Source organism: Erpetoichthys calabaricus, chromosome 14 (genome assembly GCF_900747795.2).
Source record: "Erpetoichthys calabaricus chromosome 14, fErpCal1.3, whole genome shotgun sequence".
NCBI lineage: Eukaryota > Metazoa > Chordata > Cladistia > Polypteriformes > Polypteridae > Erpetoichthys > Erpetoichthys calabaricus.
Genome location: NC_041407.2, coordinates 92,788,848 through 92,814,819, shown reverse-complemented (window position 1 = coordinate 92,814,819; position 25,972 = coordinate 92,788,848). Strand labels below are relative to the sequence as shown.

At 38.7% G+C, this 25,972-nt stretch overlaps 2 protein-coding genes across 5 annotated transcripts in view; one reads left to right on the top strand and one right to left on the bottom strand.

Moving 5' to 3' along the window:
- Positions 1-5,631, bottom strand: part of med1 (mediator complex subunit 1) — a 36,752-nt gene extending 31,121 nt beyond the window's left edge. Inside the window, exons 1-4 of one of the 4 annotated variants that reach the window (XM_051919071.1) lie at positions 5,483-5,631; positions 3,103-3,209; positions 2,857-2,935; positions 253-389 (exon numbers count right to left, since the gene is read on the bottom strand). Coding sequence is in view for 2 of the 4 variants with exons in the window: in XM_028818670.2 (XP_028674503.2) it covers positions 2,857-2,935; positions 3,103-3,209; positions 5,483-5,594 (298 nt within the window). In the remaining 2 variants the exon portion in view is untranslated. Of the gene's footprint in view, positions 1-252; positions 425-2,856; positions 2,936-3,102; positions 3,210-5,482 lie in introns of those variants that run through there. The other 3 variants (XM_028818670.2, XM_051919070.1, XM_051919072.1) reach the window with 3 other exon arrangements.
- Positions 5,632-6,155: 524 nt separating this feature from the next.
- The window catches only part of cdk12 (cyclin-dependent kinase 12), a 40,512-nt gene continuing 20,695 nt past the window's right edge, over positions 6,156-25,972 (top strand). The window contains exons 1-2 of the mRNA XM_051919073.1: positions 6,156-8,390; positions 25,403-25,972. The exon at positions 25,403-25,972 is cut by the window's right edge and continues 264 nt beyond it. Coding sequence (XP_051775033.1) covers positions 7,312-8,390; positions 25,403-25,972 — 1,649 coding nt within the window. The 5' untranslated portion in view covers positions 6,156-7,311. The remainder of the gene's footprint in view (positions 8,391-25,402) is intronic.

Below are 25,972 nucleotides of genomic sequence, written 5' to 3'. Positions count from 1 at the left end.
AGAAAGAAATTAAAACTTGCAATGCAACACAACCACGTTTGTCTAGGCAGTATAGTATAGTAAAACCAATTTACAAAATATACTCAATCACTAATGTCTGTTACCGTACTCACTCATGATCCTCCTTCAGCGATGACTAAAGCTGGCTGACACTGAGGCTGGTCCACCGCAATGCCTGACTGGCCTGTCCCACTTATATCCTAGTATACCCATCATTCACAATTTTTAGTTAATCTCTCCTCACCAGCCTACCTCTGTGCAGTTTTACTTCCAAGGCCCTCTTCGATGCTCACTGCTTCTGTTACCCTGTGCTTCTCCCTCCATCAGGTTCTGAACTCTCCCTACACACTTTTCTCTTCCTCTCACTACTTGGGCTGCTGCATCTTGATCTGAAGGACAGATCCAAACATATCATTCACTGCTGCTGTTGAAATGTAAAAAAGATTGTATACTGAGGACTTGTTAATGATTAATGGCTTAAACATAAATTAACCCAGATGTTTAATATTTGTCTAGAAAATTAAAGAAATACTCCACCCAAAAATGACACTTTAATGTTACTTACCCCATGTAGTCTGTAGTAATGGCAGAGAAAAATATTTAAACTTTTTTCTCTCTGTTCTGAAAACTTTTTCTCTGCCATCAGTACAAACTACATAGGGTACATACAGTAAATGGAAAAAAATCTCATTTGTGGGTGGAGTATTCTTTTAAAATGTAATGCTTAATGTACAATAAAGTCTTAATCAATCCATTCATTCGTTCATTTTGTGTCTGTTTACCCAGGTTTAGGAATATGGGAGCTGGAACCTCACAGCATTAGGTGAAAGACTGGATCCAAACCTACATGGAATGCCAGTCCGTTGCAGAGCATTATCACTCAAGCAGGCATTTACTTGCATTAATGTGATTTAGGTTAACTGGTGACTTCAAATTGGCCTATCATGCATATCTTTAGAATATTGAAGGAAAACATATGCCTATGCAAGAAGGACATCCAAACTTCACACAAACAATAAGCAAGTCAACACTGACACTCTGTCTCCTGTAGCTGGGAGCAGCAGTGTTATCCAATGAATCTCAAGGATGGTGAATTAATTTCATCTTATTGGAAGCCTACATTAGTGGTGTTGGTAATTTGGTAATCCATCTAGATTAAATGCCTCAAAAAGTCCATATCACTATTCAATATTGCACTGATTTGCTCTGCTATTTGCAACAGTCAGTTGGGAAAAAGTGTTTAAAAAAGCTGTTGAACATTCCGCTCCTACTACACAACAATCCCCTCATCATAGTTTGGGGGTTGCAAAGGCTGCTCTGTGAATTTGTGCATCCAAAGAAGTCACATCCCTCTGTTCTCAAGTACATCTGTCACAAGATTACCACCTTTCATTCAATCTGAAATGCTATCACAGTTGGATGCACTATGCCAATGATGAACTCATTACATCACCTACAGAACAGTTGTTGCTGAAGCAAAAAAAATATCGTATAGGAGGAGTAAGGAAAACATTTGTTAATGTTGTAGCATCTGTATTAATGGTTGAAAGGATTATGTTGAAAAACAAAAGTTGTTTGGTTTTACTGGAATTCCTCTTTTAATAGGCCTAATCTGACACTGAGAGACACACACACACACACACACACACACATATTTTCCTGTGGAAAGATCAACATCAACAACATCATTTAACATTGTGTTCCTTTTTCTTTAGGAAAACGCTGCAAGTCATTCTCTGGCTAAAATCCCAAGTAATATGGGTATCACAAAAGTGTTAATGACCTTCCAATACCTTCAAATGGAATGTTAATTTGACCTTTTTTAACAATACTCAAATTAATAGATCAGATTAGCTAAGATTTATTAATGCAATGTTCAGAATAATAATAATACTGTCAGCTACATCGTTGAAAATGGAATGCATAACTTAGATTGCATTGCTTAATTTATAATTGCTGAAATACTTGGCTTTGAAGGTGCATTGTGGAAATTTCAGTATTCCTTTTGTAATATTTTGTTGAGGGAACATTAGCTTCCAGTGTAAGAAGCTAAAAATTAGCCTTCAGCATATCATTAAACATCTGCATTAAAAATTAAAAGTGCCCATTGCACATATGCATTTTCAATGTTATTTAACAAATTAAATTGATGACAGGTTGGGCTGGTCTCGGATCACAGACGAACTATACATGAAAGGGCAGAGGAGGAACTTTTTCCTTAGGAGTCCCTTTAAAGTGGGAAGTAACATCCTTCACATCTTCTATAACTCTGTGATGGCCAGTGTGATATTCTATGCTGTGGTTTACTGGGCTTGTAGCATCACTTCAAGAGAGGCCCATCAAATCAACAAGCTAATTAAAAGGGCAGGCTCAGTTAAAGGATGAACTCTGGACCCCCTGGAGGTCGTAAGCAAAGGAGAAAATTAAAGCAACACTGAGTGCCACCATGAACAATGGTACACACCCTCCATCTGGCACACTATCTCTGTGGACTTTCAGCGAACAAATTATTCAGCAAAACTGTGTAAGGGTACGATACTGGGCCTCCTTTCTACCAACAGCAATACGTCTATATAATGCCTCACTGTGATTGTGGCAACCAAGTCAGACCTTTCCTTGCTTTATAATCATTCCAGTGTGGGTTCAGACCAAAATGTCTATGTACATTTATTTATTTATTTACTTATCTACCTATTTATGTATTTATTTATTTAAAGATAATCTCTTAAAAGCCATATTTCCCTCTGGGGACAAATAAAGTCCTATCTATCTACAAATATTTGGCAAAAAGATTATTTTCATAAAGAATAACAATGAAGTATTATAAAAGTCCAATGTGTTCATCCCCTGACTTACCTTTCAATGCTTTTTGCAGTGTTTCCAAGCAGCTAACCAGACACTGATGGGCCCCTGTGTTGAGACTGATGCGCTTTTCCTGAAGAAACAGAAAGAAAAATCCATCCAACCATTTTCTATACTTCCTTCTGAAAACCATCACTCTTCACTAATAAATGTGGAGCAAGAAAAAATATTCTTTCTAGCAGTACTGAAATTACCAGACTCTAATTTGCCTTTTCCAATTCCTTTCTCGGGATATCTCACCATTGCCTGACGCACAAGCTTCATGGTTTCTGGCCAGGGTCTGGAAGCATTGTATTTGTTGTGTAGCCGCTCCAGCAAGGAATTCATTTTTGCCTGCTTTTCTGCCTCTGCCACAAAAATAACAAATTTGAAAAATGCATATGGTATAAATATTAAGGAGTGCTGAGATACATTCTCTTATATAGAAATAACTAAATTGTAATACATTTCAAAGCATAATGAGTGACTTTATCATAGAATCGACACTGTACACAATGAACCCTAATCCAAGCTTCTAAATCAAATTATCCCCATTCCAAGTTCTTTGTCCCTAATATTTGCTATAAATCAGAAACCCACTCTCAGTCTAAGCCCAAGATGCTGTAACAAATCATTGGTAAACTTAAACTCACGGAGCAAATTATAAGAAAAAACTGTACACCAGCTTATCCATGCAATTATCTAATCAGTCAATCATGTGGCAGGAGCACAATGAACCAAACCATTCAGATACAGGTCAGTGTTAATGTTCACATCAAATGCCAGAATGGGGTAAAAAGTAATCTCTGTGATTTCGACCATGGCATGATTATTGGTGCCAGACAGGCTGGTTTGATTATTTCTGCTGATCTCCTAAGATTTCCATGCACAACAGTCTCTATAGCTTTCTTAGATTGGTCCGAAAAGCTAAACACATCCAGAGAGTGTCAGTTCTGCAGACAGAAATGCCTTATCGATGAGAGGGGTCAGGGGATAATTGCCACACTGGTTCAAGCTGATCCTGACAGACAATAACAGAAAGCCAGAGGCTGCACTGGTCACAGGCTCATCAAAACTGGACAGGTGAAGAGTGGAGAAATGTAACTTGGTCTGATGAATCTGGATTTCAGCTGGGACACGCAGATGGTAGGGTTAGAATTTGGCACCAATGGCATGAATCCATGCACCCAATCTGCCTTGTGTCAACAGTCCAAGGATGGTGGTGTTGTGGGGAATGTTTTTTGAAACACCTTGAGCCGTTAATACCAATTAATAATCACCAGAATGCCAAGGTCTGTTTGAGTACTCCTGATAACTATGTACATCCCTTTGTGGCCACAATATACCCATTTTCAATAAACTACTTTCAGAATGATGCACCATTTTAAAAAGCAAAAGTCATCTCAGACTGGTTAAATGAAAATGATAATGAGTTCAGTGTTCTTTAGTGCCCTTCCCAGTCACTAGAACGGAAAACAATGAAACATCTTTGGGATATGGTAGAACAGGACATTCGCAGCATGAATGTGCAGCTGACAGATCAGCAAAAATTGTGTGATGCAATCATGTCAACACGGACCAGAATCTTAAAGGAAAGTTTCCAACATTTTGTGGAATCCATGCCACAAATAATTAAGGCTGTTTAGAGAGCAAAAGGAGACCCTACTCAATATTAGAACAGTGTTCCTAATAATTTCCTCAGCGAGTATAAATTCAGGTCCCACAGCTCCACAAATGCTGTCTTCAGTATCATTTTAAAAATACAGTACTGCATCTGAAACCGATCTGCCTCTTTTTAAAACCCTGCTCCCCAAACATCACATCAGTTGCCCTCATTTCAAAACCTTCACAATAAATTCTAAGCTTTCTCCCAATAAACATGTCACACTAATTTTCAAATCTTGTTTCCTGGAATAAACAAGCTTGTAATTGGACAACTGTAATATTAATAGAAATGTTGTCACAGTAAATAATTTATTTTACCTGCAAGCGATACAATCACTGGAATATGGTAATAAGAAAACCACTGTGGTCTTTACGAAGTTTGTTTATCAAGTGACAAATAACTAAATGTACAATTTGAGAGTGATGTCCCTTTGCAACACATCATACTGACCTCTATGTCCTTATGTGAAATTAAATTGATTCAAACCCTTCCCTTCTAAAACGCACCACTCTGAGAAGAACGCCTCCCCAACGTCAGTTATACTGAATGGAGTACAGCAAATTGTTTTCATATTCCAACATCTTGGAAAAAATGCCAACTTGCATGCCTTATTCTAGGAGCAAATCCTTTCGTTGTCAAAACCTAGTCTACATAAGCAGATCGCTCCAGTGTTAATGTCCTACTCTCAATATTGCTTCTTTGAGATTTCAAAGCAATGCTGATGGGGGACACATCAAACTGATTACAATACACCGGATCCAAAGTCCCTCAAATAAACTCAAACCTTGCTCCTACAGCGTATGATCACTCTAGTACTAAAGCTCTACCTCCACAGGTACCATCTGCACTAAACCCAAACCCCTACTCTCAGCGCCCCTAAATTTTGCCTGAATGCACTACTTGAGATGCCATCTACTTCCGTTATACACCATGTCTAGAGATTATAAGCCCAAAACAGTTTCATCTCATTCTTACCTGTACTTTCATCTGAGGTGGCTCGATCGACTGGCGGTGACGCGGTGGCATTCACCCCGAGTTCTCCAGCCAGGGTGGCCACAGGCACACAGACCCCCGCCATTGTCGCCATGATCTGTGCGTAGTTCCGGCATCACGAAGACGTTCCGGGTTGTACGTGCTGTACGTGGGGCGGAATTCGTCACGTCTGAAGCGTGGCGCCCGGCGTGACTTCGAGGAAGTTTTCAGACACGGTTAGGGCTTGCGAAATGAGGGGAATCAGTTTGTTGTTCGCTTCTCATCTGTTAATTACACATCGAAAGTTTTAGAACTTTCTGCAAGGCTACAGTTCGTTACATTAATAACTGCCTGTCCTTTTACCAACAGAAAAAAGGGAATTGAAGAGCTATTCTGTTGCAACGATTAAAGGGTCTGCTGCTTTCAAGCCAACGTCTGGAAGACCTCAGGCGCGCCACATTTTATATTTTAATTATGAATACGCCAGCACTACCATCTTGTTTAATCCCGTACAGTACTTACAATTACGGATTTCAGTGCCGTTTCTACATAACCGTATTTTCGACTCAATACATATACACCAAAATATTTTAAGTAGTTTTTAATTTACAATTACGAATTTCAGTGCCGTTTCTACATAACCGTATTTTCAATTCAATACATATACACCAAAATATTTTAAGTAGTTTTTTACATTTCACTTGCATAATTTTCGCTCATTCTACGCGCTCTGATTGGTCAGTATCACACAACAGACTAATGTCAAATGGCCTTTCTTGCGCCACATTGAGAACCTTACGGAAAAGAAAAACGCCGTTTTTGGAAAAAGAAACAAATCTTGGATTGTGAAGAGTAGAGTGAGAGTGTTGCTTTTTCGGCTAAAACGAGAAAGCCGTTTCTGCAAGATAAAACTTCCGGTAACAAAGTAAATGACGTGGGGACCTTTGTAACGAAGCGAACGAAAGGGTAGCCCCGCGTTTGGGTTTCTACGCGACCAGAAGATTGACAGCAAGAGACGGGTAAGGGCGGGACCATCGGCGACGTTGTTGGGCAACCTCATGATTGACAGGGCCAGGCGCTTCCGGCCGCTGCTTGCTAGAGAGCTGCGGGAAGGAGCCGCAATGGCGTCTGTCCTCTCGTCTTAGCGGCAGGGCAGGAGCTGTTTTCAATTCGCAAACATCGCCCTCAGTGTGGGCCAGATAGCCTCCCGGGGCCACTCAAAATAAACTAGAACATTTACTGCACACGAAAATACTTACATTTCTGACCAATATATATTATAAAGAGACTTAAAATGATGGCATATATATGTACATATAAAAAGGAACATGTAAACAGCACCAACCGATTCAGTTTTTCATTTTCAGTTTAGTGAAGTAAAATCGCCCATGCACCACGGACCAAGACCGTAAAGTGATGGAATTTTGACACCTTTGCGTGAACACGCAGCCGGACTGTAGGGTAATAAAAAACTGCTAAGAATATATCAGACTTTTTTAACAAAAGAAAATAAACAGTCCGAGTAGCAGAGCCCGGCAGGATCTCTCCGTCTTCGCCGCGAGCTTCAGCCCGCACCCTTTTTATTTTTATTTTTTTGTTTTCGTGGATCAAAAATTTAAACTCGAAGAGAAAAGCGGCACGCAGAACTGGAATGAATCGAACGGGAAGATAATAGAGCGAAAGACTGTGCTTTTCTGTTTTTTTGTCCGTGTTTTATTATTTTGGACGTGTTCGTTTTTCCATACTTTTCTTTTTTTAACTCCTTTTTCGTTTAATGTTTTGGCTTGGTTGTGGAGGCCCAGCTTTGTGCAGGTGGCGCGCTACCAGGAGGAATGCCCGGGTCTGAGGGACATCATGGGCGCAAGAAGCAGGACGGAGGCGCCACCGCCTCCCAACAACACTTTCAGCCTTCGGCCGCCAACACCACAGGCAAGGACGCCAAGCTGCAGCAGCAACAACAGCTCAAGGCCTCATCGTCGTCCTCCACCTCATCTGCTAAGCACAAGAGACACAAGTCCTCCAAGCATAGTCGGGAAAGCTTGGCCTATGGCTCTGGGTTAGCTGCCAGCACCATGGCGCCCCCAGCTGTCAGTGCAATCAAGCCTTTAGTGGAGTACGATGACATCAGCTCAGACTCGGACACCTTCTCTGATACCCCTTTGGGCAAGGGTGACAAGCGTGGACTGGACCGTACAGAGTCTGGCTCAGACTATGGCAAAAGTGGAGGGGAAAGTCGGAGCCACAAGCATCGGCATGCCCACAAGAAAGGAAAAGACTCCCACAGAGCCAAGGATCCAGGAACGGAAAAAAAGAAGGAAAGGGACCGGGGGTCTACAGGTAAGGGGAGTAAAGAGCGAGGTGTGGTTTCCAGGAAGGCCGCGTTTGATAGTGACCATGTTACTGTGAAGAGGGGTGATTCTGTGTCCACCACCCCTGCTGCAGCATTGTCCTCAATGCCTGCCAGTACGACAGGGTCCTCTGTGTCCAAGGGCAAAGATAGTGGGCGCACAGGCAAGTCTCGTAAGGAAAAGCAGCAGAGGCGTGACAAGGGGGAGTCCCGCACCTTCCAAAAGGAACGAGCTGACAAGAGCCATAGGAAGTCCTCCAAGGCATACAAGGAGAGTCAGCGGAGACAGCGAAGTTTAAGTCCAAAACGCGGAGGGGATGATAGTCCTGGGCATTTGGGAAGCTCAGTAGGAACCTATGGGCAGGACAGCGAAGATGGCTATGATCAGCATTACCATCACCGCCGGCAGCAAAGCCCCAGTCCACCTTCCTACAGAGAGTCATCGGGCCGCAGTCGTCCACGTTCCTCCAGCTATGAACGGGATAGCAGTCCCTATACCAGCAGGAGACGCTCCAACAGCCCCTACACGAATCGTCGTTCATCTAGCACCAGTCCAGTGTCTAGGTAAGTACAACCTGGTTGGTAACATGTTCTTGTAGTTTTCTGTGACTGTGTATATATAGTTTATCTAGCAGATTGTAGCAAAACTGGCATGTTTGTTCTTGTAGCTGGTTACATTAAAGTTTTTCCAAAACTCTGACCAAGGTAAGTAGAGTTTGAAAATATATGGGTTGTTTGCAAAAGATTGTGTCTTCTGGTGGTTTGAGATCAGGAGTGAACAGATTAGTATCTTCAGAGCTATGGCAGTTGCTTGTTTTTGTGTCAGACATATTTTGTTTCTCAGTTTCTTGAAATTCAGGTGTCTAAGCTGATTCACAGATTTCGCTTTAAATGTACTTAGATAATAAAGCATTTGATATATGTCTGAAATTGTAATTCATCGTTGCAGTGTCTAGGTTCAATCTCTGCAGCTTTAAGTCTGTAACTTGTAATGCCATCTAAAAAGTTACGGAACTGGGAAGATCGTAATTTGCAGAAGTACATTAGGAAGAACTACTGTCTCGTAAAAGTATGTATGCATGTTTTACATGTCTGCCTGGTCCTTTCTCCAAGCATTCAGGCTTCTATATCGCAAAGATACGAATGTGCTGCTAATTGTACAGTATGTAGGTAAGAGTGAATGCAGTGATGTTCAGACTTCCTGTTGGAGGTTGGTTCTAGCATTTTGTCCAATGTTCCCAGCCATAGGCTCTGCTTTCTGGCAGCTTTGAATTGGATAAATTGTTTTAAAACAATTTTTTTTAACACTGTAACAAATCATAAACTAAGCAAACCTCGACTCTGCGTTTTAAACATCCATCCATTTTCCAAGTTCACTTTAAAAAATTTTAAAGCTCATTCAAACTTGAACAAATGTTTGCCACAAAAGTAGGACACAATGTTGGAAAACTGAGTACACAAGTTCGATACACTGATGGGCTTTAAAGCACCTGTTTTAGGATAGTCTGATAGCTTTGCCATTGGCCAGACAAATGGGCAGGGTGGCCTCAATGGTCTGTTTTTTATGTTCTAAAAAGTTAAACCAAGTTTTGTATTTACAGATATTAAGATGCATTGTAGTCCAACATGCAGCCAAGATGGAGCTCCTTTTTTGTTCATAGTGGTTTTTTAGAAGTGCACTCTTTCTGTCAGAGTGTAATGATTAGAATGCAGGTGTTGCCCATTTTTATAGTCCTCCATTTCTACTATGACTTAAGGAAAAAATTATTACATGATGTAATTTAATGTTTTTGTATGTTGCCTTTCTCATCATTTTAGAAAACTGTTGTGTGACACGGTTTTTGAGTAAAACCAACTTATATTTTTACATGATTTATGTGTATTTGTTTGGATGATTAGAAACCATTTAGTCCATGAATGTTTTAAATAACACAATAGCTAAATTGTGTCAATATCAAGTCCAGATATATTTTAAATATTGTTAACTTTTCTCATTCATCTACATAACTTCTTAGTCTGATCCAGATTTGCATGACTCTTTGTTTGAAGGAATGTTTCCTAAATTTAGTGTTGAGAGTGTTTTCCCCTTACTTTTCATTGGTTTCCTTTTATTGTCAGTTTTATTGATGCCTTTGAGAAATTTGAAGACTGGAATTAGGTTCCTGTATTATAGTCCTTTATTCAAGACTAATGATATGTTTGTTTGTTTTTTTCTTTTTAAATCACTGTCCTTTTTTGTTATTTTGCTGCAATGTAGTTATTTGAAGTCCTTGACTTTACATTATTAATGTTTTTTAATAATAATTGGGAAAAGTATATTGCCTGGAAATTCAGGCATGTCCATATAGTATAGGGATACCACTGAAGTTCACTTCATTTGTTATGTTCTCCTCTTGTACTCCACGTCTTGCCTATTAACCAGCTTGAAATCCGGTGTCAGAAGTTAACACTGGTACCTTTCCTTTCTTGCATCAAAACTAATGTTTCATGTGAAACAATGCAGAAGGTATTTTAAAAGTCTTAAGTAACATACATTGTGTGCTTTACTCATGTTTTGTCCTTCATTTGGGTGTTCAAAAAAGGCTAGCAAACATATTCTGGCTGTTATTTAGATAAAAAAAAATATTGGCACAATTGAAAAGTGTGTCAATGTAAATTTAATTTCAGCCTGTCAACAACTGTGGAACACTGACATAGGTAACTTAGTCACAGCCCTAGAGTGAGTCAGTGATGGGGACTGAATCTGCAAAATTTTTGTTTACAGTTCAGTTTTTAGCAATAGAACCACTAGAACTTTAAATGTGATGTTATGCTTTAACAACAAATATTTATTTAGTGCCTTTCAGCGGTGTATGGTGTCATACACTTTTATTGTTCAGCAGTTAGAGCAGTGGCACTTGAATTAACTATTCAAGGTCACACAGTGAATAATGAGGGGTAGTGCTTGAGGGTCTTTGTTGGGCCGTATACCTGTAGTTTACAGTTAACTTTGGTCGCTAGAACACTGAATGCCTAAAATGGAAACATATTAAAAAAAAAAAAAAATAATCCGTTGTCATGGCTGTTGAATAATGCTTTGTTTTTCTAATGAGCTGCAATGATTTGCTTTTTCATTTTTATGCTCCAAATTTTGTTTGCATGATATAAGTAAAAACATGCAAAGTACATAAAATCACTAGATGTGTTTTAAGCCATTTTGCCTTTGGGGGTTTCCTTCATCTTTAGCCTGACATTTGGCCGAGTGTTTAATCCCTAGTTTTATTCTTAAACATAATAAAGTTAAACTTCCACCAAATAGGGGATTGTGATAGGGATGATGATGAAATCAGTGGGGGTGGTAGCCTAGCGTTCAGGAAGTTATCTTTTCAAAAGATACATTCATGACTTAAATGTTCACAGTAAAACCAACATAAAGCATAGAGGAAAATGCCAGTTTTTCATTCATTTTCCATTCTTCCTAATTCCTTTTTATTTATTTAAAAAAAAAAAAAAAACTACTTACACCAACAGAAAGTGACTGCCTTTGTAAATCTTAAGTCTGTCCTTTTCTGTTTCTGACTTGGGATGACTGTTATTCAGAAGGTAAAGACCAAAAAGTAAATGAGTTCTATTAAATATAGGTAAAAGTATTGTAAAGTAAAACGGCTAATCTACAGAAGCATGCAGCAAGAAAAGCAAAATGATGCAAGATAGATTTTTAGCAATTATTAAAAATGTGAATTGAATATTTGGCTTTAATCCTGCAAATATTTTAAAGTTGCATTTGCATATTCACACACATGAAAAATAATAGAACTCTGGTTGACTAAACATATAGATAGACACCTGCAAATGTTTATGCTTTTTATTTATAATTGGTTGATGAAGAGGTATGATGCAAATGGGACTTGTGTCCCATGGTAGTGTAGTATTAAGGTGTCGAATTAGAAGGTGTTTGTGATGCGTTTACCTAACCTTGTGTGGAGAGTTTGAAAATTCTAGAAAGTAATATCTTATTTTTATGAAGCAAAAATGAACAATATTGCCAAGTATTCAATTTTTACGCAGTTGTTGAGATGCAATATAATATAACCTTGGTTGTGTGATTGTGTTGATTTTTTTTTTTAAGTGTATGTGCTTACAGTTGAAATTGTAAATATTTAAATGTAATGATTTTGATAGTAAAATGAGATTTTCAACTTCCTTTTGAAGGTGGAATTTTATTATTCCTTGAAGCTGTCATGGTTTTTAGGCAGCATCATTTTCATTCTAAAAAGCATTTTGAATTCATCCTTTAAATATTTGTATGAAGGTGTATCTTGTTAAGAAGCTGCATATATTCAAAGGAAATCTGAGTGCTGTATATCACTGTTTATAATGTACAAATAATACTGAAAACCACTTGCATTATTAGCCATTATATACTGTACATAATGTTATCAAAAATTTGCAGAAATGGTGAAGTGATTAGTTTGCTTTCTTAAAGTAACTATTTTGTGCAGACATAAATACGTGGTACATGCATGCTAAGGAAGACTTTTTTTTTCTTCTCCACAAATGGATGATCTGTACCGTCTCATATAATAATGAGCATTTTCTAAGTACCAAGTAAATCTTGAATAAAGAACATACAACATTCTTGTTGTAAGTAGATGGCTATTGTTGCAGTAATTTGCCACATTTTGACACAAAGCAGTTGCGTCCACAGGAAAATATCTTTTTATGTTTTTTTTTTTTTTTTTTTTTTTTTGTTTTTTTTTTACTTTTTTGTTGCTCTGTTTGTGTTAACGAAGTTACAATTTTTAGCCTTAAATGTACGGTAAAACATTGAAATAGTTGATGAATAAGTGGGCCATGGTGGTACGGTGGTTAGTGCTGCATCTTGGATCAGAACCCGATTCCAATAGATGTCTCTATATAGTTTGCACATTTTCCTGGTGCATGTGTGACTTTTTTCCTGGGTACTTCAGTTTTATATTTTAAGTTAACTAGTAACTGTGAACTGGCCCAGTGTGGATGTTTGCATGCGTAGCTCTTGTGCTGTGTTAGGGTGTTTTTTAGATTTGATTCCTGCCTAGCACACCCCATCTGTTCATAAACTTCAACCAGACATTAATGTTAATTACTATGCTGTATGTTCCCAATTAATAGATGTTGTGCCTACATTTAATTTAAACAGTATTACTGAATTAATGCCTTTTGTCCATGAATCAAGCTGAATTGTTTGTCAAGTTGTTTTATACTTGAATAAACATTTTATATTTTACCCACAACCATGTAAAAGTATATACCTTCAAATATTAAGTTGACATGAGATACTGTACATGAGGTAGACTGTGATCAGCCTTTTCAAACTGTATTATCTAATATTACATAATGTATTAGTGTTTGGAGTATGCTTTTTTTTAGTTGAGTATCATTACAAAAGAAAAGAGGCCAAGCAAGATATAAACTATAGCCTTGGTCGTTTCACCATGCAGTTCCCTTAACTGCAAGATAAATGTGTCTTTCTGTCAGACCTGTAAGTTCTGAACACAAGGCCAACATGACATGCGGCACCAGAGATATTGGGAGGCTTTGAAGTATTAACAAGTCAATCTTTTTACATTTTCCAGCATGTACTTTTTGTAGTACAAAGAATACTGAGGAGGAGGTGAAAGGCCAGTCAGTCTTAGTCATCAGAACATATTCTTGTCTTATAACTGGCTAAATATCTCAAGAGGGTTATTTTTTTGAGGAGTGCTTTTGACTGGGGTGTTTGTTTTCCTCTCTTCTGCTGTCAGCAGTGCATATTTCACTTGTAATGAACTTTATATTATGGTTTGCTTAACTGTGTTTAGTGTAGTTTTAGTATTCATCCATGTAAATGTTATAAGGTTTATCAATTAACTGTTAATGCATTATATTTGTAAACCTGTACTTCCAACACTTGGTATATAGGACACTTGGCAAAAAATAAATTCAGTTGAAATAATTTATTTCAGTCTGAGGCCTCCTATGGAAAGACTTGAGTGTCAACTGTGTTTACACTGTGAAATTGGATCAGTATTAAATACTAATGGTATTCTAGATAAAATTACAATGTGTATATTTGTAGTTTAGATCATAGTGTTGTTTCTGATTGGATGGTACAGATTAATATATTTTATAAATGCATTGAATGAAATTTATAGAATGCCACCTTCATGTGCTCCAGTCTATTGGTATTCAAATTCATTTCTGTGGGCCCACTATGGCTGTTGGCAGATTCACAGTCATTGAGTGCGTATAGAGAGGCACACAAACAACCAGGATAAGGTGAGTAACCTGGTTAAGACACAAACCTGGTTTCTTAAAAACCACCTGTACATGTGAGTCCACTTATGGAGCTCTCCTTCGGCAAAATGCTTTAGATATTGTTTTAACTTTGCAAAAAAAGTTAAATGTCATCAGCAATAGTGAATCTAAAAACATGCTTTGATCCTGTCTCCCCAGACCAGTGTGGGGAATGTTACTTATGAAAGTAACTTTGTTACAGTACTCATTGCTTAGAAAAACATTAATTATGTTATATAGTTGTGTTTTATAAAATGTAATGTGTTACACACAGTGCATTACTTTTACTTTTTCTTTGTATGGAAAAACTGCACATTTGATGGCCAGCATTTGCTGTTATATCCAAGCCCATATATGAATGTTCATGAAGCTCACCAGAAGCAAAGCCAAACTTGACAATTTTCTTGTGTTTTACAAATATGTTTAGTTCTGTTCTGTGAAGTATATGACGTCTAGCCACTTTTTGTATCCCCAGCCATTAAGATTTTCAGTGTGAACACTGGCCGCTACAACACTCGATCACACAGTTTCAAACTATCTCTAGCAAACAGCTGGATTAAAACTAAACTTGACACATTATTAATGTTTCTTTTACTAGCTTACATACAGCACACACTTGGCTGTGTGATTGAGCCCTGCTAAGGAGCGGTGAACTGGTATGTTTGCTTCCTGCTTTGTATCCCGTGCTGCTGGGATGATAACAACGTTGGTGTCTTTACTTCAGTAAAATAAGTACTGCATTAGATTACTCATTACTTGTTTGAAATAAATTGACTACTTAATACACATTTCTTTTAATGCGTTTCTTGCAATATATACTCCTGAAATTGCGCCACAGAGCTTAGCACTATACATCCAGCTCATCAACATAAATTTAGTGATTTCTAAAATGATGAGGCACATCATTTCAACCAGGAGAAGGAATAATGTGATTGCCCAAGCATTTGTCTCAGGAAATTTGTCTCTTTTGGGTTCTTCCACTATTTTCCTTCCATAGCTGCTGAAAACATTTGTGAAGCAAAGGCATGAATAAACTAACAATACAACAGGCATGTACAGACTACAAAACTGTTAATTGCATCCCAGTTAAGGGTTGGCATGGCCACATAACCGTGTTACTTCCAGAGAAATCTGTGTTAACCCGGTTTCTCAGAGACCAATGTCCAGGTTTCTCTAACTGGAATTAGGATATATATGGCACTTTTGAAGCAGGTTTGCTGTGACTAACAGAGTTATTAAAGCTTATGGAAGCACACTCAATGTGTTATTTTATCTCTGATCGATCTCACTGTATACTTAGCTGGTCTTGGTTGTCTTCTGGTAAGGCTTTGTCTCTTTACTTGACTGGTCCAGCAATTTTCATTCATAGCCTTCACTTATATAATCTTAGAAGTTTGCAAGCATTCTTCCTTGAAGCAGGTAATGTAATGCGACATACTTGGTGACACTCTCCAACTAGTTTTCAACTCACTCAGTGAAAATTAAAACAGGTTTGATTTTGTCTTTAGTTGTTGGGGTGAACCCTGTTTGCATGAGAGCTGAAAAACCAATTATTACTCATTTAGAAGAACAAAGCGTATAATGCAGTTGCACGGAACAAGGAACCCACGGATGTTTTGGACCTGACAAGCACAAGAAGCTTGTCTGTCTGGTGTCGTGTGTTTTACAAGCAATGACAGAATGGAAAAAGGGCAGAGACTGCGGCTAAACTTATCGTACCTGATAACTCTACATACAGCACCATCTCTCTCAGCGTGTTATTGGCTGTCACAAAAAGGGGCAAGTACAACTGTGCTGGAAGTTTGGTACACAGTTACTCAATGTGATTTTCAGTTGTTTACATTGACATTGTCCAATTAATCGGCAACCTCGGATGGCAAGTCTGATATAATTCATGACTTGGAAGTTGTGTAATAAGAAATTTCAAAATGCTTGTGTTTGTTCTGTAGCTTTAAATTCTTGTCTCTCTTTTGTCATTTTACTATTCATTTTTTATATGGAGTTTGTTTCCTTAATTGCTCCTTGCTAATGAAAAGTTTTTCTTTATAATTATTCTAGTGTGCAAGTGTGTGTGTGTGGTGGTTGTTTTTTTTAGGATAATTTTTATTTAGTTATTGATGTTAAAGGCTGAATTTCCCACGGGTACAAATAAAGTGCAGTCTATCTTAGGCTCTAAAATGTACGATGTATAGAGTAGATATGAGGCAGATATGCTATATGCTGAAAGCCTGCAGTTATTTCTGTGTCATACCCACTTGCATGTTAATCAGCACAAAATAGTATAAATAACCAGAACATCTTGAAAGGTGGAATGAAAATCATGGTAACAGTGTTGAAAAATTATAAAAAAACAAGATACAAAACCACAAAATTATCCCTGTGTGACATATATAAATGCCTACTGCATTCCAACAAAAATTTAACAAATCTAATTATGTAATATCTGGATTGACACCAAAACGCAGAAACCAGGAAATAGCAGCTTTGCTTAAATAAAGTAGAAATTCACATAAAAGCAGAAGTTGGTGGGGACGAAAATCTGCAGCTGCAGTGGATCACCTAGGACTGAGCTTGAGAATCACTGGCTTAGTCAATCTGAAGATGCAAGATTCATGAACACTGGTTCTTTTGACATAAGAACACTGCCAAAAATCAATTGAGATGTGTAGGAGATATTGTACATTTGTGAATTCTGTCATGGAGTGCCATGCTAAACTATTAATTTCCTTCAACTGTTTAGGTTTACTGAAAATAAATGATATGCTGAATATTTTGTTCTCTGTGAAATTTTTTATTTCACAATGAAATGTTTTTCTTGCTATTATAAATTCAAAGCATTCAAACTCAATTATTTTTTATTATGAGTAATATCACAGATAACACAATTTTAATGTGGGATTTGTTATTTAGTAAAATTAGAGAATTGGACAAAGGACAATACTTGTTCAAGACACTCTGTGTTCTTCACTTTTTTGAGGAATTACAGTAATCTTGCACGGATAAAAATGAGAGAAATCCAGGAGCTGGTTTTGGGTCTATTTTGAGGAACATACCCCCTTTTATGTTTTATATAGTCATTCAATGTGTTGCTTTTCTATTCTAATAAAGGTCAGTGATGCAAACTTATCAAACTTGCTGGTTAAGGTGGAAATGGATCAAGATGTACTATACAAATACCACACATTGTGGGTAATCCTACAGCGGACAAAATCATACCACTTAGGTGTTCAGAATTCACAGTAATAGACAATGCACATTTTAGTATTTACACTGCCTGGCCAAAAAAAAAATGTCGCCACCTGGATTTAACTAAGCAAATAGGTTCAAGCCTCCTATTGGATAATTACTGCATGGGCGATTATCTTTCAGCTGGCAACAAGTTATTTAACCCCAACTGGTGCAATGAGTTGCTTCTCATTTTTTAAACAACCATGTCGAGACACACATGTCGTGGTTGTGGAAAAGGTGTTAGTCTGTTTGAGAAGGGTCAAATCATTGGCATGCATCAAGCAGAGAAAACATCAGATTGCAGAAACTACTAAAATTGGGTTAAGAACTGTCCAATGCATTATTAAAAACTGGAAGGATAGTGGGGACCCATCGTCTTCGAGGAAGAAATGTGGCCGGAAAAAAATCCTGAATGATCGTGATCGGCGATCACTTAAACGTTTGGTGAAATCAAATCGAAGAAAAACAACAGTAGAACTCAGGTCTATGTTTAATAGTGAAAGTAAGAGCATTTCCACACGCACAATGCGAAGGGAACTTAAGGGATTGGGACTGAACAGCTGTGTAGCCGTAAGAAAACCACTAATCAGTGAGGGAAACCGGAAAAAAAAAGGCTTCAATTTGCTAGGGAGCATAAAGACTGGACTCTGGAGCAATGGAAGAAGGTCATGTGGTCTGATGAGTCCAGGTTTACCCTGTTCCAGAGTGATGGGCGCATCAGGGTAAGAAGAGAGGCAGATGAAGTGATGCACCCATCATGCCTAGTGCCTACTGTACAAGCCTGAGGGGGCAGTGCTATGATCTGGGGTTGCTGCAGTTGGTCAGCTCTAGGTTCAGCAACAGTATGTGCTCCAAGAATGAGGTCAGCTGACTACCTGAATATACTGAATGACCAGGTTATTCCATCAATGGATTTTTTCTTCTCTGATGGCACGGGCATATTCCAAGATAACAACGCCAGGATTCATCAGGCTCAAATTGTGAAAGAGTGGTTCAGGAAGCTTGAGACATCATTTTCACACATGGATTGGCCACCACAGAGTCCAGACCTTAACCCCACTGAGAATCTTTGGGATGTGCTGGAGAAGGCTTTGCACAGCGGTCAGACTCTACCATCATCAATGCAAGATCTTGGTGAAAAATTAATGCAACACTGGATGGAACTAAATCTTGTGACATTGCAGAAGCTTATCGAAACAATGCCACAGCGAATGCGTGCCGTAATCAAAGCTAAAGGTGGTCCAACGAAATATTAGAGTGTGTGATCTTTTTTTTTTTGGTGGTGTCTTTTTTTTTGGCCAGGCAGTGTATTATCCGCATTAAAAACAAAGAAAAATACATCTTAAATGTTTATGGTTAGATTATTAAAATACTTCATTTGTCTGTCATTTAAATTGTAACAAAGAAAGTTAAAAAATGGTAACAAATGAAGGTGACATTTTGTGTTCTAAATATTTTTCAAATAAAAGTGCATTTTCAAAACTAGGCACTGCTAAGTTGCACAGTATAATGCAGTAAGAGGAGATCCACCCATTTTCCATACCCACGGCCTCTAATTTTGGGCTCTGGGGCGCTGGCTATTAATTTTAAGAATATTATTGAGTACTTTGTCTGCCTGTTTTTTTTTTTTTCATATTTGTAGCACCATTCATCTGTTATCAGACCAGCTTAATCAAGTTCAGGGTATTTGAGGACTGAAGCCCATTCTAGCGACATCAGTCGCAAGGCAGGAGCCAACTATGGTGGTTGTTATTCCTTTGCAGGACACATCCATGAAAACAAACACAGTAGGTCAATTTTGAGCTGCCAGTCAGTCTATCGTGAATACTGTATGTGGGAAGTAAACCGGAGAAGTAAAAACATAAACATGGGCGAGCAGAACATGCATCTACGCAGACTTTTCTTGAACTAGGAGACAAACTCAGGACGGTTCAATTGTGAAACTGCAACACTAATCAACATGCCTATACTGGCAGTAATTTAGTAGTTCATTTTTAGTTTATTCAACACTTTAAATGTTGGTGAATGGATTTGGATAAGTTTTATTCGTATATAGTTTTGTCATTATTCCACATTTATATTTTTGGTTTATGTGTAGCATTAAGTGCCAAACTGTTTTGTGTTTTTCTTCTTGCAAATAGTAAAATGTAAATTTTTTTTTTTTTTTTTTTTTATATAGATATTTTGGGATACAGTAATCCCTCCTCCATCGCGGGGTTGCGTTCCAGAGCCACCCGCGAAATAAGAAAATCTGCGAAGTAGAAACCATATGTTTATATGGTTATTTTTATATATTTTAAGCCCTTATAAACTCTCCCACACTATTATAAACATTTCACGCACAGTTATACAGCATAAACCCTTTGTATTCTCTTAGATATTAGGTAAGATTCGTTGAAATTATGTATGTAAACACAGTTTACATACAGTAAAACCTAAATATTATTTTAAAGATATCGAGCGTCTCCGATATCACATACATTACAGCCATTACAACAGACAGGCCACCACCAATAAATTCGTACAATGCAAGAAAAATTGTATACAGTAAAATGTGTGTACAGCGACACTAAACTATGTACATGTAATAAGTACTGTACGTAAATAATTAATTATGGTTACTCACCAACAATGACACGACGACTTGTCCGATAACGATGAGTTTAATTTTACTGCACAACAAAGGATAGCGTTACAGCTCTTCTAAAGGAGCCTCTTCAGGCGACTGTTTAGCACCGCCGTTGTTCTTCCATCACTCTTCAATCCAAATCCCTAAAGCAGATTCCATCCAGACTACTGCCTTATCACGTCCACTTGCAACTCGTTTTGCGCCCTGATTAAAGGACGCTGCGGCCGTAGATCTTATATGCTTTTCCTCCCTTTTAAATAAAAAGAATCGTGGACTCATTGATGCTGTAATTGTGTCCTGCAGCGGTGTAGCTGTTTCTTTCCTTCAACATATCCAAAACTTTTACCTTTTCTGCAATCCTGAAGCATTAGCAGTAACGTGCGTTAATGCTGAATGAGTGAGATTAGACTTCCTGGTTAATGCAGCGCTCCGTTGCTGAGCCAATCAGCAGCACACAGGAACTTAACTGCGTGCTCTGATTGGGTAGCTTCTCAGCCATCCGCCAATAGCGTCCCTTGTTTGAATTCAAATGGGCAAATCAACTGAGGAAGAACACGTACTGTAGACCGCAGACATTCGCGAAGCAGTGAAAAATCCGCGATATATATTCACATATGCTTACATTTAAAATCCGCGATGGAGTGAAGCCGCGAAAGACGAAGCGCGATATAGCGAGGGATCACTGTATTTTGATGATACTTGAGAAAAACAGTTGAGTGAAACTTTGACCAGTGAAGTTTAAATTTAGTTTCAAAGTGAACAATTATTCTTTACTATGTATGTCAAAATTCTTCATGTAAAATCTATTTTTATGTGGTAGTGTGTGTTTACAGTTTACAAAGACCACAGGACCTCCAACAAATGTATGCCTTTAAATCTGCATTTTACAGTATCTTCTGTTTCTTTGTGGTGGTCCCATCCTGTGTGTCAATTTTCTACTTAATATTCTCCTTTAATTCTGTATCAGCAACCAGAGTTTGGTTTATCCTTTCCTACTTTAGAGCAACTAACACTCCACCAAGTACATTATTTGGGAGTATAAACTCTCTAAAATTAAACAAATCCTTGATTTATAGATAACTAGCAAGCCCACGAATCTTTTCCAAGAATGGCAATCAGTTTCTGTTCCCTCCGATATTTGGAGGGATGAAATATCATGGAGGGTGGGTGCGTCCTGGTGTTTGGGCGCCACGCACTGACTCTGGGAACTACGGGCTCGGTTTTGAATTACAAATCGTTGAGCTCTTTCCATTTGGAGCCGTGACTACTTTGCCTCTGCTGACATCAACTGCTGGCACAGTGGATTAGAGCAAGTTTAGTTTACAGGTTGTGTTGTTTGGGCGCCACCTACTGACTCTGGGAAGCCACTGGGTTTGATTCTGGGGCACTGCTGCGAAGTGCGCATGCGCTTCGCTCTTTCATTGTAGAGCCATGACGTCTTTGCTTCTGGTGTGTCTGAAGCACGTCGTAGGAGCCTCCGTGTATTGTTTTTGTCCATGCGGTCTCGTCTTTGTTGTTCTGTGGCTGTGTCGTTAGGTAGAAGTCGTTTACTGTTAGGAAGCATACTCCAACTTACACACACTGACTGCTGGCACAGTGGATTAGAGCAGGTGTAGTTTACAGGTTGTGGTGTTTGGGCGCCACGCACTGACTCTGGGAACTACAGGCTCGGTTTTGTATTACAAATCGTTGAGCTTTTTCCATTTGGAGCCATGACTACTTTGCCTCTGCTGACACCGACTGCTGGCACAGTGGATTAGATAGAGCAAGTTTAGTTTGCAGGTTGTGTTGTTTGGGCGCCACCTACTGACTCTGGGAAGCTGCTGGGTTTGACTCTGGGGTGCTGCAGCGAAGTGCGCATGCACTTCGGTGCATCCGCCGTGCATAAATTAAACTGTCGTTTAGTAATATAGATGTATAATAAACCTGAGTTAGCCCCACCAAGCTTCTTAGAACCATTCAGTTCAGTAAGTGGAAGTCTAAATAACAGTAGGAAAAATGTTCTAGCACAGCAGTAATTTCTTCTGTATCTTCCGTCTGGATAAGTATGCAAACTATTTTGTCTTTTATTTGACTAGAGGGCTCCGCCCCCTGCTTGCTTTGCTCGCCAACCCCTGTGTTTGGTTAATTTTTAAGCTTTTTTTTTTCCTTGGAATTGTTTCAATTTCATTATTTGCACTTTTACTTTAAAGCTTCATAAAAACAATATTTGGAATTACCTTTTCTTCATGATTGCATTGAATTTTGATTCCATTTTTGGAGGCACATTGTGACAACACAACATATAACTGCCCATGTTTTGTTCATTGAATGATGCGAAGGCGAAAAGACTTTGTTTTCCACTCTTTGCCTTTTATTTCTGACCTCGATTTGTCCTGCTATTTTTTCAATTACACCTGGTTCTGATGATTAATTACCTTTTGTCTGCGCTAATGCGATCTTTACTATCTTTTTTTTTGATACTGTAGCGACTGACGTAATAAAGTGTCACAAGAGTTTTACTTGAACATTTGCAGACTTCGTAACCTCAAACACAACTTTCTAGCACCCTCTCCAACCCCTCCTTCCCCGGGTCTCGCCCCCCACTTACTGCATCAATCAATACCCCACTATCAGTCTTCCGTGCTCTACTCCGCCCTCCCTCAATCGGACCTAACAGTCACTTAAAACAAAAAAGGCTTCAACCTGGCTGGGACGCTAGAATACTTTCGAATTTTACTGCTTTCATATTCTGTACCTTTCTCTGCATGTGTATTGCGCCATCGTTTGTTTGAGCCTTTTGAATTCCACTGCTTTCATAATCTCTTATCCTCCTTTTTTCTCTCGAAAGCTTTTGGGTCTCTTTTCTCCGTGCTACTCTTTCTTCTTCACTTAGTCATTGATGTTTCATCTAGAATGTATTGGCCTTATACTTTGTAAGTAAGGTGTGTCTTGCAAAAATCTCATATTCCACGTCCTCGCGAGACAGCCCTGGGACAATCTCTTGGCACCAAGTCTCATGTTTACGGTCCCCGCGAGACGCTCCATGGTCAGTCTCTTTGTCTCTTGGGTCTTTTAAGTGTGTTCCGAGAACCTCCTAGAACAGGGGTCGGCAACCCGCGGCTCTGGAGCCGCATGCGGCTCTTCAGCCTCCTTGTAATGGCTCCTTTTGGCCTTGACAAAAAAAAAAAAACATGAAAATGAATAATGGCAATTTCTTAATTTAATTTGTATATAATATATGTAATATATATAATGTTTATTTACTACTACTACTGTTATACACTTTAACATCTTATTTTTATTTATAATTTGTCAACTAAAATATGCGTCACATCTACGTCTATAGCCCTCGCCTTTACCTGCAGGTGGCTTCTGGAGTGTGCGACCCCTGCACTAACCATGAATAAATCCCAAAAATGAAAAATCCCAGAAGAGAACAGAGAGTTTAATTCTGCGTGGACAGAAGCATTTGCCTTCACCGCCAACGACGCTGGCTTACCGGTGTACTTAATATGTGGCGATAAATTATCGAACAACAAAAAATGTAACGTTGAAAGACATTTTCGAAACAAGCACTCAGCATTCACTGAAAAATACCCAAGTGAAGATGAGCGAAAGAGAGCAATTTCGGAACTGCAACGGAAAGCTGAACAGAGCAAACATACTTTCAAAAAGTGGATCACTTCTCCACAATCAACTACAGCTGCTAGTTTTGTGGCAGCTCAAGAGATCGTAAGCAGGGGTAAGCCGTTCACAGACGGAGAATACATGAAAGAATCGTTCATAAAAATATCAGAGCATCTATTCTCTGACTTTAAATGTTTTGGTGTTTGAGCGCATGATGACAGTGTTTGCCAGAGATGTACAGAAAGGTACACTCTCTCACTTCCCCTCCCTGAGAGAGTTCAAAGCAGTGAACATTCACATAAATTGTGATTATTTCCACCGTACAATTATTGCAATGCAAGCTGCATTTAGAGAAAGATTCAGTGAGTTCAGAAAGAAAAAAAACACTCTCTCCTTCCCTGGACATCGACCCATCCCTGCTGAACACATCCGCATTCACAGGAGTAAGTAAGCCCGATCTAGAAATTGAACTGGCCGCATAGCGGATAAAGATTTATGGGTGTCCAAGTTCAAATGCCTGACAGCGGATCTTGAAGAAGTCGCCCGTCAGAAGGCTACTCTCGCTAAAGAGCACAAATGGACTGATATTGAAAACCTCCCCAAACCCGACAAACTTGTTTTCAATACATGGAGTGCCATTCCCGAAACATATATGAACATGAAAAAATATGCATTTGGAGTCCTGTCCATCTTTGGCTCAACATACTTATGTGAGCAAGTTTTCTCAAGAATGAACTTCATAAAGTCCAAATATCTCTCCCTCCTCACACATGAGCCTGCAGTCCTGTGTGAAGGTCAAAGTCACATCGTATAGCCCTGACATAGAACAACAACAACATTTATTTATATAGCACATTTTCATACAAAAAGTAGCTCAAAGTGCTAGAGATGATCTGCAGCGAACTTCAGAAACAGAAGTCACATTAAACAGGTGAGAACAATAGCATTTAATAGGCTAATATTTAAAAAAAAAAAAAAAACACATTTATTTCAGACCCGGAGCTGATGTAGGTTTTTTTGTATGTTCAGGTGCTTCAGTTGATTGCTGGCTGAGAGGGAAACCTGAAGAGGATGAGAGCACACTGAAATGGAATTTTATGTTTACTTTTTTAAAGCTGCTAAGCTACAGCTAAATGTTTTATTTATATTAAAGTGGGCTAGTTTTTATTTTAATTTTATACAGGTATAGGAAGGACTCAAATAGGCCTGCAGAGTTCAGTTAAATTTATTTCAAAGTAGGCCTACACATGCACACTGCACTTCTGTTTGTTGTATTCCGTGGTTGTAACATGTAAAATCTAAAAAAAGATTAAAACTTTTAAAAGTTTATAAGCTGTGTTATGTTTTGCGGCTCCAGACTATTTTTCTTTGGAGGAAGAGGGAGCAAAATGGCTCTTTTGATAGTGAAGGTTGCAGACCCCTGTCCTAGAAGATCACGTCTCGTCGCCCTGTTTTTCCTTTCCAGGATTTTTTTTTTTATAATAGATATAGTCAATATACAAGTAAGGCTAAAGTTCTTGCTTAACTGAGAAACACTTGAAATGGTTGTTACTTATTAGTTGGAAGTGGCATTTAATTACTCTTTAACCAGCATCTAATTGAAACAAGATACTCTTTTTATAGCAGGCATGGTCCTTTGTAATAAGTTTGAGTGAAAACCAGAATCCAATCCTTGTTTAAGTATGTAAAGCATGTTCTAAAAATGCTTTTTATTTTATGTTTGGGTAAATGTTTCCAGTTTTTTTTTTTACTAACTGAAAATAATAAACACATTGCAACTCAATTTATGTAAAAAGTTTACTGTTACTTTTTTCAGGCGATCTGTGAGGTCTCGCAGTCGAAGTCCAGCAGCGTTCTCATCACGCCGGCCTTCACGGTCCCACAGTAAAAAGCGTTCATCAGCTTCACGGAGTCGTCAGTCCAGTATATCTCCTCCAGCTACACGCTTTCCATTCAACTCTAGTCTAGGAGCTGAGCTCAGTCGCAAGAAAAGGGAACGTCAGGCAGCTGCTGCTGCAGCTATCAGTATAAAGGGCTCACCAGGACCTCGTAAAGAGGAGAGCAAGACCTTAGCACCTGCGCCAGCATCATCTGGATTAAAGAAGGGTGGAAATAGCAAGCCAGTGCTTCAGAAAGTAGACAAGATCTCTGATACCAAGGAGAGCACACCTCCGTCTCATACTACTGTTTCTAGTGTCAAAGTTGAGATCAAATCTGAAGATGAAAGTAGAGAACTGGTCCCTGCAGACAACAATCCTGTTACACCACCTACTACAGAAGAAACCCCAACACCTGTCTCAGAAACACCAAAGGAAGACAAGACTACAATTACTCTCGCACCACCTATATTTTCACCACCTCCTCCCTTACCATCTACGACACCCCC